The 16,246-nt window shown below is 41.1% G+C and overlaps 1 protein-coding gene across 1 annotated transcript; it reads left to right on the top strand.

Moving 5' to 3' along the window:
- Window positions 1–11,414: 11,414 nt before the first annotated feature.
- On the top strand, window positions 11,415–12,374 carry LOC121437796 (olfactory receptor 5V1-like). Its single transcript, XM_041637862.1, has one exon. The coding sequence runs from the start codon at window positions 11,415–11,417 to the stop codon at window positions 12,372–12,374; it is 960 nt and encodes a 319-aa protein (XP_041493796.1).
- The last annotated feature ends 3,872 nt before the right edge of the window (window positions 12,375–16,246 follow it).

Raw genomic sequence — 16,246 nt, 5'->3', positions numbered from 1 at the left:
GTGTTCCAGATGTAGTTTTACAGTGCTTTCTCCACTTAGGGCCTCTTCACAGCTATTCTGTCTCCTCCCCGGAGTCCCATTCCACACGCTGAACTCGTGTACCCTGGGATCGCCCACGAAACAGTGTTTTGGAGTGCTTTCAACACTGGATCCCAAAGGCCCTTATCCATTAGTCATTACTTATGTTTCCCAAATCCTTCAACTCTGAGAAACTGCTAATCTATTTTATGTCTTTTTGAATTTGCCTATTCTGAGCATTTAATGTAAATGCAAATATATAATATATGGCATTTTTTGTCTGACTTTTTAGCTGTGGCACAATGTGCTCAGTCTTTACTCATGTTGTAATGTGTATCAGAACTTCATTCCTTTTTAAACCAAACCATAATCTATCATATAGCAATAGAACATTGTTCCATTAGTCAGTTAACTGGCATTTGAACTCTTCCCACTTGCTTCCTGTCATGAATAGCATTGTTCAGATTATTTCTACTCAAGCTTGAGTGGGTTTGCTTTTGTACATAGGAAGGGGAGAGCCAGGTCATGTGATAGCCTTTTACTCAATATTTCAAATGACTACCAAATTGCTTTCTAAATTCTTTCTTTCTTTCTTTCTTTCCTTCCTTCCTTCCTTCCTTCCTTCCTGTCTATCTGTCTGTCTCTGTCTCTGTCTCTCCCTCCCTCCTTCCTTCCCTTCCTTTGCATGTGAGTGTGTGTGAGTGTGTGTGTGTGTGTATGTGTGTGTGTGAAAGGTTACCATTGCCATTGTAGCAGGTAATGGTAGCTGGTTCCATTTGCCTTTATCAAGGTGTTTAGCGGGGGCCATTTTTGTGCTTCTCTTTCACATGTGAAAAAGCTCCATATTCAAGATTTTGTGAGCTTTAGAGATTGTAATAGTTACTACACTGTGAAAAAATTCCTGAACAAGCATCTTAGTGAAGCCCTTGTTTATTTTTGGTTCAAATTTGTGGGACACAGCCCATTAAGGCATGGAAGTCATAGCAACAGAAGCGTGTGGCAGCTGGTTCCTTTGGATTAGTCTAGAAGCAGGGACTGATACTCAGTGCTGCTATTCGGCTTCCTCTCTCCTTTTTCCTTTTTTGTTCAGTCTGGGTTCCCAGTTTTTGGGCAGCAATTTCCTTTGAAATAAACCTCCATCATGGAGGGAAACTCATTAAAACAGGGTGTTCAAAAGGGAAGTGAAACATTCCATTCCGCAAGAAGTTCCTTTAGTTCAGAAAATGATGAATGTAATAACTTCAGGATGTCCCTGAAACAGACCAGATTTACCAGGACCCTCTCTCTCTGAGCATATGTAACAAGACTGCTGAGAGTGTTTCCAGAGAGTCCTGGACAGAAGCAGACATCAGCCAAGCTGCTTAGAAGAGGCTCAGATGACATGAGATGCCTGAAAAAGATGCCCCTCTGTCCGGGTTTGCTTCCTATTGCTGTGGTAAATCACCATGATCAAATGCAACTTGGGGAGGAAGGAGTTCATTTGTCTTACGTGTTCCAATCATACTCAACTATGAAAGGAAGTCAAGGCAGGAACCTGGAGGCAGGAACTGAAGGAGAGACCATTAAGGACCACTGTTAACTAGCTTGCTTCTCATGGTTTGCTCCATTTGTTTTCTTATACAGCTCAGGACCACCCACCCAGGTAGGGTGCCATTCCTGGAAGGCTGGGCCCTCCCACACTAATCATTAATCAAGAAAATGTCCCACAGACATGCCTACAGGCCAGCTGATAGACGCATTTTCTTAGTCGGGGTTCCCTCTTCCCAGATGACTCTAGATTGTGCCAAGTTCATGCAAACAAAAACAAACAAAACAACCCCTAACAGCACACTTCCTAGCCCACTGATCTGCCTGCGTGCGATGCGGGCTTTCTAATTTTCCAGCTTCCATGAGTTGTCACCCATGCCGGGTGGACTTCTGTGACGCAGCTGTCTTGGAGTAGTTTCTGCTCTGGTAACTAGCTCCTCAGCCAGATTGTCGTAAATAACCCTCCTGCCCCACCTAAAAACTTCATTGGTTCACCACATTAGACTTCTGTCTATTCTCAGGAACAGTGTCACACAACAGGGGTCCTTGGCATGGTGTGGCCCTCCATTAAGCCTCTCTGAAAACTGTCTCACACACAGGCTAAGAGGTGTGTCCCCTAGGTGAGTCCAAATCCAATCAAGTCGACAATGAAGATAGACTTGCACAAACATTCGGTTCTGGCTAATATTTTAATTCAAAAATGATACAATAAAGCATTGTAATGTTTTCAGACTCACAGCTCTCTCCCCATTTGTGTCCTATAGAGCCATTTGATGGCCGTGATTTCTTCCCTTTAAACTTCACAAGAGCAAACGGTGTCAATACCATTTTATGAACAATAAAAAGACAAAGAATTGGCATAAGGTATAAGGCGTTGCTGAGAAGGAACAGAAAGAACCCTCCCACCCAAAATGTAGCCCTGCTAGGATTAACTAACAGCTAAGAAAGCAGCTATGCTGTTGGAACCATGGCTCATATACAGACCCAACTGACAGGGCTCATAGCGGGAAGTCTAGATCTGAATCTCTTGGCCATGGTTACTAGTCATTTGTACAGTGGAGAATCCAATCAAATAAGCCGACATGCTTGCATGCCCACTGGGAAGGAGGACAGATGGGTCTTCAGGCTTTAGCTGCCACAAATGTAACAGTACATTTAGGACTGAAATTCACTAACAAACGTCCCAAAAGAGATAGCTGTTCTCATTGCATGTTGGGAAAAGATTTTTTTTCATGACCTTAATGAATGCACAAGAGAGTTAATTGTTCTTCATTGAGACAGCTTCTACTTAGGCTGTTGCCCTTGTATCTGTGTGCTAAGGTGTTCCAGACAGACGCTGAGAGAGAGATCAGCTAGGCTACTCCCTAAAGGTCAGCATATGAACCTTTATAAATTGCCATCCTAGAAAAGCAGAGAAATCACAGGCTTTGACTCCTCTGAGAAGCAATGAGTGTGTAATAGGCAGACCACAAGGAGGACAGATCGTCGTGATGCAGGAAGGTCAACAGCCACTTCTGCCAAAGTCCCATGTTGTGGAGGACACCGATGCTCCCTCACACTAGAGCCAGAGACGCGAGGCTTCCAATGGGTGTCCGTGGTAAGCAGTTTACTTATTAACTATCACACATGTGAAAACTCTGCCCAGCTTATGATATCAACCCCGAAAAATCAATTATGAAACCTGGCACATATTCTTATCATCCTTTTCATGACATTTATGTAATAGCAATAGTCTTAATATCATTTTTATGTGCATCAGTTACTAAAGTAGCAATAAGAAAGCCAGAATTGAAATGGCGTTAGTTGTTTATTTATTATCCTAAGGAATTCCTTAAGTGAGATAATCCGGTGGGAACTATGCTCACAGTTAACAACCCACTAGTCCTACTATGAATCTGACAAGCACAAATATGCCTATAATTTTCAGGGGGAAAAAAACCCATAAGGTCACATCTCTCCTTTAATTCATTATGCTTTGACGGTAGGAGCCGACGGAAATTTGTTTAAATAAATTGTAATTGAGTTTGCATAACACTTGTAATCAGAAACCTTTTTATCCACTCAGCCAAGGGCTCTTATCTTGATTTCACAGCGCACTGATCCTTGGGAGATGTGCTGCGATCAGCTTGTTTGCTGTGTAAACTCTGAAGTCTGCAAATTATTTCCTTGCCCTCCATCGCTTTAGGAAGAAATTTTGTAAACTGGCTTATTTTGATTTTTCTCAATCATTTATCTTCTGGGGTGATTTGGTGATTGGGAAAGAGAGAAGAGTTAGTTTGGCTTGGGAAAAGGCTGTCACTGTGGCAAGGTCACTGTGGGGGCCTTTGCTCGTAGAGAGTGAGCAGCAAGATCTCACAGGCCAAGCGGTCACAGCATCAAACTTTCCTGCTCAAGAGCTGTGATCTTTCTCAAGTGTTTTCTGAACTAGAACTGCTGAATGGGGTTAACCGTTCTAGTTCAGCCCGGTTGTCTCCTTTCAACCTCTTTTTTCCCTCATGGGTCTGGCGAAAGAGTTTAATTAACTAATTAATTAATTAATTCCCTGTGTGTACATGCACACACACACATTTCAGTGTCTATGTGGAGATCAGAGGACAATTTGTGGGGATAGATTTTTCTTCTTTCTTTGTTTGGATTCTGGGGGTCTTAATGTCAACCTGGATGGTTAATTAACAGCTTTTGCATCCTGGGCAGCTTCAGGTAGGCGTGGAGATCAGGTACCGTCAGGAATATATGGCTCCATGACGGTCAATGACCAGAGGGTATCTCTCACAAAGGGGTCATTGGAAGGCACTTCTTCCATACTCTGGCATATGTATCCGTGTAAAGGGACTCAAATTTCTGTTGTTGTTTCAGGATATATTTTCATTTATACGTATTGTGTGTCTATGTGAGTATATGCCACACACAAGTGGATGCCCCAGTAGCCAGAAGTGGGTGTTGGATCTCCTAGAGCTGGAGTCACAAGTAGTTGTGAGACATTCCACATGGATGTTGGGAACTCTAGTCCTCCACTAGAGCAGCAAGTGCTCTTAACCACTCCAGCCCACCCCCACATAAATCTGAATATTGGCTCTGTACTATCTAGGCTGTGATCTGGTATAGAAGTATAATTTCCCATAGAGTCACCCTCTTCTCAATCCTGAGATTAACTACACTGGTTAAAGAACCAGTGGTCTTTGTTATGATTGGGATGGGGACTCAAGAAACTCATGCCTGGGAAGCACTGTGAACTCTTTCCAAGGTTGCCTGAAGATAGAGACCACTGATAGAAAATACAACTGCTAATCATTCTATTTTTATAGTTATAGTTCCAAGAAATATAAATTGACTCATTTACCAATAACTTTATTTGTGTTTGTTTTGTTGTTGTTTGGAGGAAGGATGGTGGTTTGATTGAGTTCTCAGAAAATTTGAAAAATTATAGGTTTTCCTTATTTTCACTTTCCCATTTCCATCTCCCCTTCCTTCTCCTTCCCCTCTCTCCCTTCCTTCCTGCCTGCCTCATTCCCTTTCATCCTCCCATGTTCTTATTCCATGAAATGTTTTTAGTAGGACAGCATTCTAGGAAGATTATGACCTTCAAAGTCAGATGGACACTATGAAATTCCAGTTGCAGACCTTACGGAACTTTAAACGCATATGTAAAGTTATGATGGACACTCAAGACAGACATTCAGCATGGCGTCTGGTATGGCATCAGTGTTCAGTACACAGTACTGCTGTGTCTATGCCGTTGTTGTTGTCAGTCACAGGACTTGCGGAGAAGACTGTGAGGGAAAGGATTGAGACCGTTTACACGAGTGTCTCGTTTGATCATTTGCACATGCATACTAATACAAGTGATGGGAAGACCCCCCCACCAAACAGGAGACATAGCACTGGTCACACGTTTGAGTGAGTGACAGTTGGTGAGGGTAATCACAAAGACTGCCTGGTGAACAGGTCATGGGCAATAGGATCCAAGTGGGAGACTACCTACAGGTAGAGGCGGATAGAGAAGCAGTGCCCCAATTTTCGGTGGCTTCCACTGGAAATCATGAATTTTGCTAAGAGGCCAAAGCTGCACAGGTAAGAACAGGAAGGCCAGTTCATCATCGAACCATGGATCTTTGAGATGGGAGAGACCTCCATCCACTTCTGATGGAAATGCCCTGAATTTGCATATGAAGTTTAATAGATATTTGACTACATGACATTATAATATTTCATCTGATCCCGCATGCTCATGTCATATGAAACTATACAAACAGTAACGTGAATCAAGGTGAAAGGAGTTTATAGCTAAAGAGAATAGATGAACTTGGCCAAACACCTAAAATCTTCTAGATTTTCTTTTAGAAAAACTTTTCTGAATAGTGTGTGTGTGTGTACATGCATGTATGTATGCGTGAGTATGCGTGTGTGAAGTAGAAAAGCAATTCTCCAGGAGCCATGAAAATTAAATTTAAAATTATTGATTTGCATGACAGAATCAGATATGAATGAATATGCCATTTCCTTGTGTTCAAAGAATTTAAACACCAAACAAATTCTCTTGGCTTATTTTATGCCAGGTCTGTTTCCTTCCGGACACAAACACCTAAGATTAGCTCACAAAGCATTTCTTGGGTGCAAGCACTTTTGCCTAATCTGTGTCCGTTATATAGTCTAGATATTAATGCTTTGTCTGAAGTTCATCTGGTAGAGATTTTCCCTCATTAAGTATAGCCTTTTCTCAGAGAAAGGGAGGGAGGAAGGGAGGGGAAGAGGGAGAGAGAGAGAGAGAGAGAGAGAGAGAGAGAGAGAGGAGAGATAACTCTCTCCCTATAAGTCCCAAACTGGCTTCAAACTCATGATCTCCCTGGTTCTGCCCAAGGGTGAGGACTGGAGGTGCATACAACTATGACTGTCAGGAGGGAAAGGCAGAAGATGTGCAAACTAACTACAACACAAATAACAAATCCCAGAGGTAGATATCGGGGTTCAACCCCAAAACCAGAAAAGCAAAGTCTTACCTCTTCAAAGGTTGGACAAACAAACAAACAGCCTTTCCCTCTCTCTCATTTTATATTTCTTCTAGTGCTGGGATTAAGAGCATATGACTCCCTAGTACTGGGATTTAAGGTGTGAGCCACCATCACCTGGATTTGTTTCTGCATTGATCTTGTGTAGCCCAGGGTGGCCATGAGCTCACAGAGATCCATCTGACTCTGTCTTCCAAATCCTGGGGTTAAAGGTGTGTGTCACCATCACCTGACCTCTAGTGGCTTTAGCTTTGCCTCTGGTCTTCAGGCAAGATGTATTTATCAAAATACAAATAATGTGCCACTACAACTAACAATGTTTTGCAAATGTCTGAGCCCATGGAATCACTATGCAAATCAAGAAACACAACTTTCCCGTCATTTCAGAAGCTCTTCTAGTGTGCCTTCTGTTTTTCAATCAGTGCCATCCAGAGAGGAAATGGTATGTCCACTAATCATCACAGAATAGTTTTGCCTATTTTGGACCAAAAAAAAGTATTTTAAAGAACACACAATCACTAAATACTTGTGTGATACTTCAGTTATTGCACACCATACAAGTTCAACAGACAATGGGAACTGACTTACTACCGACCACCCAAACACGGATCCTTGAGCACATTGAAAGATGTTCTTCTGCTGCTGTCTTTGAAGATGAGAAAGTGGACCCAAGAAGTGTGCATGATAGGAGTCCTATTAACAACCTACTTACCATGGCATTTGTTCTGTCCCCTTCTGCTGAAGCATGTCAGCACCATAACCACTGGAACTGTTCTCTATAATGTTCTCATTTGTGTTCTTGTAGCCAAGAACACAGTAGAAAACACATATATGAATCCATGGCAATGATTCTAGGGGAAAAGGCATGAAGAATTGAGCTCATCATTCTGTGGGTGGGCTCATACTAGCCATTTTGTAGGAAAAGTCTCAGTTGGTGGGCCTCTTAAGATCTCTTGGCGGTGACTTGATTTTGGGTCTCTTTGTGGAACTCATGCCTTCATGTTCAACTGAACACAGGGAGGGCAGTTTCATTTTTACAAAGGGATTGATGGGTCCTGCCACTGGCCAGGGGGAAAAAGACAAATGCTGGCAGGCTTGCTAAGTACCAGGAGAGATCATTCTCTGATGCCAACTGATAACGGTCATGCCATTTTTACTATGTTAAGTCTACTTACCCAAGAGCATGGGAGATCTTTCCATTTTCTGGTGTCTTCTTCAATTTCTTTCTTCAAAGACTTAAAGTTCTTGTCATACAGGTCTTCCACTTGTTTGATTAGAGTTACCCCAAGATATTTTATGTTATTTGTGACTATTGTGAAGAGTGATGTTTCTCTGATTTCTTTTTCAGCCCACTTATCATCTGTTTGTAGGAGGGCTACTGACTTTTTAAAGTTAGTCTTGTATCCTGCCACATTACTGAAGGTGTTTATCAGCTGTAAGAATTCCCTGGTAGAATTTTGGGGATCGCTTATGTAAACTATCATATAATCAGCAAATAATGAGAGTTGACTTTTTCCTTTCCATTCTGTGTCCCCTTGATCTCCTTTTGTTGTCTTATTGATGTAGCAAGAACTTCGAGTACTACATTGAGTAGATATAGAGTGGAGAGAGTGGATAGCTTTGTTTTGTTCTTGATTTTAGTGGAATCACCTTGATTTTCTCTCCATTTAGTTTGATGTTAGCTATTGACTTGCTGTATATTGTCTTTATTATGTTTATGTATGTTCCTTATATCCCTGATCTCTCCAAGACCTTCATCATGAAAGGGTGTTGGATTTTGTCGAATGCTTTTTCAGTATCTAATGAAATGATCATGTGGTTTTATTATTTTAGTTTGTTTATATGGTAGATTACATTGATAGATTTTCATATGTTGAACCATCCCTGAATCTCTGGGATGAAGTCGATTTTGAACATGGTGGATGATTTTTCTGATGTATTCTGTTTGCAAGCATTTTATTGAGTATTTTTGCATCAATGTTCTTCAAAGATACTGGTCTGAAATTCTCTTTCTTAATTGTGTCTTTGTGTGGTTTCAGTATCAGGATAACTGTAACCTCGTAAAAGGAGTTTGGCAATGTTCCTTCTGTTTCTATTGTGTGGAACAATTTGAGGAGTATTGGTATAATCTCTCATTTGAAATTCTGATAGAATTCTGCACTGAAACCATCTGGCCCTGGGCTTTTTTTGTTTGGAAGACTTTTGATGACTGCTTCTATTTCTTTGCAGGTTATGGGTCTATTTAAATTGGTTATCTGGTCTTGATTTAATTTTGGTATGTGGTAACCAGAAAATTTTCCATTTCCTTTAAGTTTTCCAATTTTGTGAAGTACAGGTTTTTGAAGTATGACCTGATGATTCTCTGGATTTCCTTCAGAGCTGTTGTTAGGTCCCTTTTTTATTTCTTATTTTGTTAATTTGGATATTTTCTCTGTTGTGGCTAGTTTGGATGAAGGTTAGTCTATCTTATTGATTTTCTCAAAGAACAAAAACAGGAACTTTCAGAGGCATCACCATTCCTGACTTCAAGCTATACTATAGAGCTATAGTAACGAAAACAGCTTGGTATTGGCATTAAAACAGACAGGTGGGCCAATGGAATCTAATTGAAGACCCTGATATTAGCCCACACACCTATGAACACCTGATTTTTGACAAAGAAGCTAAGATTATACAATGGAAAAAAGAAAGCATCTTCACCAAATGGTGCTGGCATATCTGGATGTCAACATGTGGAAAACTGCAAATGGACCCATATCTATCACCATGCACAAAACTCAAGTCCAAATGGATCAAACACCTCAACATAAATCCAGCCACACTGAACCTCATAGAAGAGAAAGTGGAAAGTACACTTGAATACATTGGTACAAGAGAGCACTTCCTAAATATGACCTCAGTAGCACAGACACTGAGAACAACAATTAATAAATGGGAAATCCTGAAGCTGAGAAGCTTCTGCAAGGCAAAGGGCACAGTCAACAAGATAAAATGGCAGCCTACGTAATAGGAAAACATCTTTACCAACCCCACATCAGACAGAGAACTGATCTCCAAAAAATTGGTCATCAAAAAAACAAATAATCCAACAAAAACATGGAGTATAGGCATAGATATTCAGTACTGATATTTCCTCTTGATGGATTTTTCCTGTGACTAATACGAAATGTACTTCTTTGTCTCTTTTGATTGAATTTTAGTTTGAAATCTATTTTGTTAGATATTAGGATAGCTATACCAGCTTGTTTTTTATGTCCACTTGATTGAAAAGAATTTTCTCAACCCTAGATATTTTATGTTAAGTTTTTGTTAGATTTAATGTTTTCTTTGACAGATGAGTCTATTTCCTCTATTGTTTCTTCATCATTTGAGATTCTCTCTTCCATCTCTTGTATTCTGCTGTTTATGCTTGCATTTGTGGTTCCTGATAGTTTTCTCATAACTTACATTTCTATAATTCCCTCGACTTGTGTTTTGTTTTGTTTTTTTTGTCTTTATTTCAGTTTTTAAGTCTTAAATAGTTTCTTTATTTCCATTGACCAACTCTGGGAGCTGGCTATCCACCTGTGGTGCAATTTTTTCCTCACAGGTTCTTCATGTTCTCCTCCATACATTCTTACATGTTTTTCATGATTCACTGGTCACATGCCCCATGTTGTGGCACCATTTGTAGGGGCCAGCCTCGACAAAAATACCTTTCTCTAGAATAGAAGTGTGGAAATTTAGAAATATAGTAAAGAATATGAAGATGTGAATGAAAATAATAAAAATGCAAGAACATACAGGATAGTATCGGGAGGGAATTTTTCAGTAACTACTGAAAATTCCCGAATTGATTTCTTAAATGTCCTTTCTAGATTGTCAATGCAAATGTATGGGATAGAACTGTTTCCTTTTATATGCAATATCACCAAACTTGTTTATTAGCTTTAGCCACCTTCTGCTGAATTGCTAGGGACTTTATATAAAATCAATAATCTGTGACTAGAGATGGTTTAATCTCATCCTTTCCATTTTGAAAAAAAAATGTACTCTTAGTAGTTTATAGTTTTCGGTTGAGATCAACACTTTAAATGAAGTCATATAAATGAAGTGATATAACGCATCAGTAAGATGCTTGCTATTGCAAACATGAGCACCTGAGTTCAATCCTTACACCCAAGTAAAAAGTTGGGGATTGTTGGCATACACTTGTAAGTCCAGTGCTGGGTGAGCAGGCACAGAGCTCCTGAAGCAGACACTGACTAGCCAGGCTAGCCTAATTAACCAACCCGAGGTCTCATGGAGAGACCCCTCCTCAGAAACCAATGTGGGTAGCACTTAAGAAGCTACACCCAAGACTGACCTGTGACATCCATGTGCATGTACAATTATGTGTACATGTTCCTATCCACGGACTCTCTCTCTCTCTCTCTCTCTCCCCCTCTCTCATAAAATGGAAGCAAAGACTCTCCAGTGCAATGCACTGAAGGATAACACTGACCTGATCTGTAGATGACTGAATTCTTGTGATTGTCTTTATTTTTTTGCAATGGAAATTCATGCCTTTTAGGAAAAACTTAGCTGTTTACAAAGAGGGACAATAATAAGTGCTGTGTGGCACTGAGACAATGAGCTGACAGCAATGCAGTCACGGGGGTTAGTGCTGGCTTTTGGTGTGCTGCCACTTATTCTCACCCCTCATCCAACATGCCAGTTTGTGGGAGGTTTGGGGGCTAAGTTGGCTTGGTCTATTACAATGATCACTGTAAGGCTAACCCCACAGGCGACCGCCATCCAGACGCCTTTATGAGCCCTTACTGGAGATGGCTTAACGGTGCCTTCAGCACATTTATTCTGTGTCCTTTCTTCTCATTTGCAGCAATGGCTCCATCTGAAATGAGCAATCAAACCCACGTCACAGAATTCATCTTCCTGGGATTTTCCAACCATCCCAGCCTACAGGGTGTCTTCTTCCTGGTCTTCCTGGCCATTTACCTGACCACTGTCCTAGGAAACACACTTATGATGACGGCCACCAGGGTCAGTCCTGCCCTCCACACCCCAATGTACTATTTCCTCAGCAACCTGAGCTTCTTAGACATCTGCTACACGACCACCACCATTCCGGCCATGCTGGCGAACTTCTTCAGGGAGAAGAAGACCATCTCCTACGAGGGCTGCCTCTCCCAGATCTTCTTCTTTGTGACATGCGCTGGCACGGAGGGTGTCTTGTTGGCCGCCATGGCTTATGACCGCTATGTGGCCATTTGCCGCCCTCTTCAGTATCCGGTTCTCATGAGTGTAAAGGTCTGTGTCTGCTTGGTGGCCGGCTCGTGGCTGTGTGGCGTGGTGAATTCCGTGACTCACACGGCATTGGCAGCCACACTCACCCTGTGTGGGCCCAACCAGATCAGCCACTTTCTCTGTGACATCCCACTGCTCCTGAAACTCTCCTGCTCAGACACCTCTGTCAATGAGTCAGTGCTTCACGTGGCCAGTGCCACCATCGGCCTGAGCCCCTGCCTGTTCACTGCAGGTTCCTATGTACTCATCATCTCTGCCATCCTTAGGATTCCCTCTGCTCAGGGCCGGAGAAAGGCCTTCTCCACCTGTGCTTCCCACCTCACCGTGGTGGTAGTTTACTTTGGAACAGCCAACTTCAACTATGACAGACCCAGGGAAGGCTACTCCCTGGACATGGACATCTTAGTGTCTGTTCTCTTCTGTGTTGTGACCCCCATGTTGAACCCCATCATCTACAGCCTGAGAAACAAAGAGGTCAAGGGTGCCCTGAGGAAGCTTACTAAAACACATGGCTTCTCCAGTAAAATCAGCAACTAGATTACTTATCTGTCTTTTTTTCTTTCCTCTTTTTTTTGCCTAGTACATTAAAATAATTTTTAGTTCATTGATAATTTTGTACAATGTATTTTGATCATACTCAACCCCTCTTCCACCTCCTCCCAGTTAACACCCCTTTGCACTACCTACCCAATTTTATGTTTTTTCTTTTCTTTTAAACATCCATCAAATTCAATTTGTGATGCACATGTCTTCTTGAGTGTGTGACCCTCCCCTGGTGTGTGGTTGTCTTACCAAGGGTATCACTCTTAAAGGAAAAACTGGGCTTTCTTTTCCTGGAAGTTATCAGTTGCCAGCAGCTCCTTGGCTAGGGGTAGGACTGGATGTCTCTCCCCATCTCCATGCTGGGATTTGGGCTGTATTGGGCTTGCACAGAACTTGTGCATGCTATCCCAACCACTATGAGTTCCTACAGCTTCCCAGCTATGTCTAAAGACATTATTTCCTGGCAGTCAACCACTGTGTCTGATTACTATGTTCTGTCTGCCTCCTCTTATCAGCGACCCTGAATTTGGGAGGAAGAGATGTGAGACAGGTGATGCAGATGTCCCGTTTATGTGGAGCCTTCCAAAATCTCTGATTGTTTGCATCTTGATCAGTTATGGGTCTCTGCATTAATCAGCTTCTACTGAAAATAGTCTTCTCATGAAGATTGAGAGATATTTTAATCTATGACTATAATGGCGAATAATGAAGAATTGGTTTAATACTATATCCATGTGTCAGACTACTAGTAGTAGGTTCCCCCCAGGGCCTATGCCTGACCTATCCACAGGTTCTTGGCCTAGTAATGACGCTGCGAATGGGTTTTAACCTGAGGAGCAGGACTTCAGTCCAATCAGAAATAGATTGGTCATTCCCGTAACGTTTGTGCCACTATTGCATCAGTTGGTGCGTCTTTCCAGGAGAGCTGCTTTCACAGCTCTCAGGGCTCACAGCTGGTAAATATTGATGACTTTTCACCTGCAGTAGCATGCACAGCACCTTTTGGCAATACGAAAGTCAGCCAGTAGGGATGAAACTCCCAGGTCAGTGCTAGCTATATTCTCGTCTATATTCTATGAGGCAAGTATGTGGTGTCTTCTACAATAGGTTCCTACTATCAAGCTCTGGAGGTGAACCAACAGCACTGGCAATCATCTGTAATGTTTGGAGATCTATGGGACATGACTGCCCAACAATTGCAAAAGAAATAACCCATTCCTGGTGCTGGGTTTTTATTTGTTAGCCTTTTACTGGCATGGCTTAGTTATACGAACTAATGTGTTTCATTATGAATTCTTATACATGCATGTAACATTATTTGCTCATATATCTCCTCTATGATCTTGTCTTCCTTTTTTTTTTTTTGTTTCTTCATGAGGCAGGGTTTTATGTACCTTCAACTCACTATGTAGCCAAGTATGATCTTGAACTTCTGCTCTTCCTACCTCCACCTCTGGAGTGCTGTTATTACAGACATGAATTATGACACCCAGTTTATGCAGATATGAGGACCGAGCCCAGGACTCTATGCATGGTAGGCAGGTCTCTATCAATGAGCTACATCCCTAGTCTCTACAACCCTTCCTATACCCCTTCTCCCTCTCATTCCTGTCTATCCCTTCCCAATATGAAAGAAAACATGTGATGGTTGTCATTATGAGTCTGTCTTATTTCTCTTATTATGATAGTCTCCTGTTCAATTCATTTGCCTGGAAACAGAGAATTTCATTCTTCTTTATTTCTGACTAAAACTCCATTGTGTATACATGCCAAGTTTTCTTGATCCATTCATCTGTTGGGCACCTAGGCTAATTCCACAGTTTGGCTCTTTGAAAAGTGTTGTAATAAACATTGGTATACTTTAATAAGTATGAGTAATTGTGGCTCTATAGTCTGAAGTTACAAAACTTGATCATAGAAAAGCTCCGTTTTTAAGTTTCTGGGGAATCTTCATCTTGATTTCCACAGCTGATACACTGATTAGCATGCCTAGCAATGGTTTATAAGGTTCTCCCCCCTCCATGCTCTTCCAGTATTTTATTTTATTTCTTGTTTATTTTTCTTGGTTCTAAGCCATCCTGAATGGTTATGATGGGATACCGTTATAACTTTCACTTGCAGTTCTATGATGGCTAAATACATAATTTTTTTTTGATTGACCACTTGTACCTCTTTATTTGAAAGGGTATGTTCAGTTCATTTGCCTATTATTAGTTGATTTATTTGGTTTTGAGAGGTGGCTTTTTAGTCCTTTACATATTATAGGTATTAATCCTTCGTCGAATGAATGATAATGTGAATATATTCTCTAATTGTGTTACCTGTCTCTTCAACCCACTAACCATTTCTTTTACCTATAGAAACCTTTTAATTAGTTATGCAAATGCCAAGTCTTGCTTCTCTTCGCTGAACAATTGGAATTTTAGTCAAATCAATTCCTCCATTCTTATCTTGGAGAATCTTTTTCTATGTTTTCCTCGACTAGGTTCAAATCTTCAGGTTTTACTTTGAGGCATTTGGTTTATTTTGAGCTGATTTTTAGTGAGTGAGAGCTAGCTATCTCGTCTCAGACTTGAGCATGTGGGTATCCAGCAGCTCTGTATGGCACTGCTGCAGATATCCGTAGCTGTGTGGCCTTATTTCTCAATTGTCTGTTCTGTCCCACGGGTCTGTTTGTGGCAGTATCATGCTGGTTTTGTCCCTACAGCTGTGATAATTTGAATGAGAATGACCCCCCATAGGCTCATAAATTTGAAACTTAGTCACCAGGGAGTGGCATTATTTGAAAGGATTAGGAGGTGTGGCCTTGTTGGAGGTGAACTTTGAGGTTTCCAAAATCCCAAGGCCAGCCCAGTGGCTCTCTCTTCCTACTGCCTGCTAATCTGGATGTATAACGCTTGACTACCTCTCCAGCACCTTGTATGCCTGTATACTGCCATGCTTCCTGCCATGATGACAATGGACTAAACCTCTGAAACTATAAGCAAACCCCAGTTAAATGTTTTCTTTTATAAGAGTTGCGGTGGCCATGATGTCTCTTCACAGCAATAGAATACAAAGACAATAGCATTGTAATGTAATTTGAATTTATATATTTTGACATCTCTAGTATTGCTCTTTTGGCACAGAATTAGATGAGCTAATCAGGCTTCTTTGTATTTCCAAATGAATGTTATGATTATTTTGTCTATTTTAGTATATATAATTGTTGTATCTTGATTGTTTTTTTCCTTGGCTATTATACAGTGACCTTCTTTATCTCCTCTAATTTTGGTTTGATGTCTGCTCTGTGAGATCACTACCCCACCTTACTTTTGGATCCTGTTGGTTTGAAATATTATTTTCCATCTTTTTACTTTCAGTATGGGTGTGTCTTTGTCAAACAGTCCATGGCTGTTTCTTATAAAAAAAAAACAAAAAATAAAAAACAAAAACAAACAAACAAACAAAAAAACAGTTGGGCCTTATTTTTACTGCAATTTTTTTTTTTTGGCCAATTTAATGACTCTGCTTTTGTGTTTCCACCATATCCATCTTAGGGGCTGCATGTACATTCTCATTTATTTTCAATAGTTTTACATTTATTTTATTGAGAGCACACACATGCTACAGCACATGCGTGGAAGTCAGAGGACAGACACCTTTCAGGAGTCAATTTTCTTCTTCTTCCACTTAGGCCTCAGGGATGAACTTCAGTTCTCTAGGCTGGCAACAGACACTTTAGCCCTGAGTCATCTCCCCCACCTTGATCCCTCCCCTTAACTCTGTTTTTTAGCGTGCCAGACTGTGTCTCTACAGAACTCACCAATACTTTCCTTTTCTCTTCCAGGAAAATTCCACTTGCTAGGGGTTCCTCCACTCCCCTG

This window comes from Microtus oregoni, unplaced genomic scaffold (assembly GCF_018167655.1).
Source record: "Microtus oregoni isolate MIOR12 unplaced genomic scaffold, Mior012 000054F_ref0000373, whole genome shotgun sequence".
Classification (NCBI taxonomy): Eukaryota; Metazoa; Chordata; class Mammalia; order Rodentia; family Cricetidae; genus Microtus; species Microtus oregoni.
Note: the sequence above shows the minus strand (reverse complement) of the source record. Positions and strands in the feature narration are given on the sequence as shown.

Coding starts and splice junctions, on each gene's coding strand:
- LOC121437796 (XM_041637862.1), top strand. CDS start 11,415: ATGGCTCCATCTGAAATGAGCAATCAAACCCACGTCACAGAATTCATC.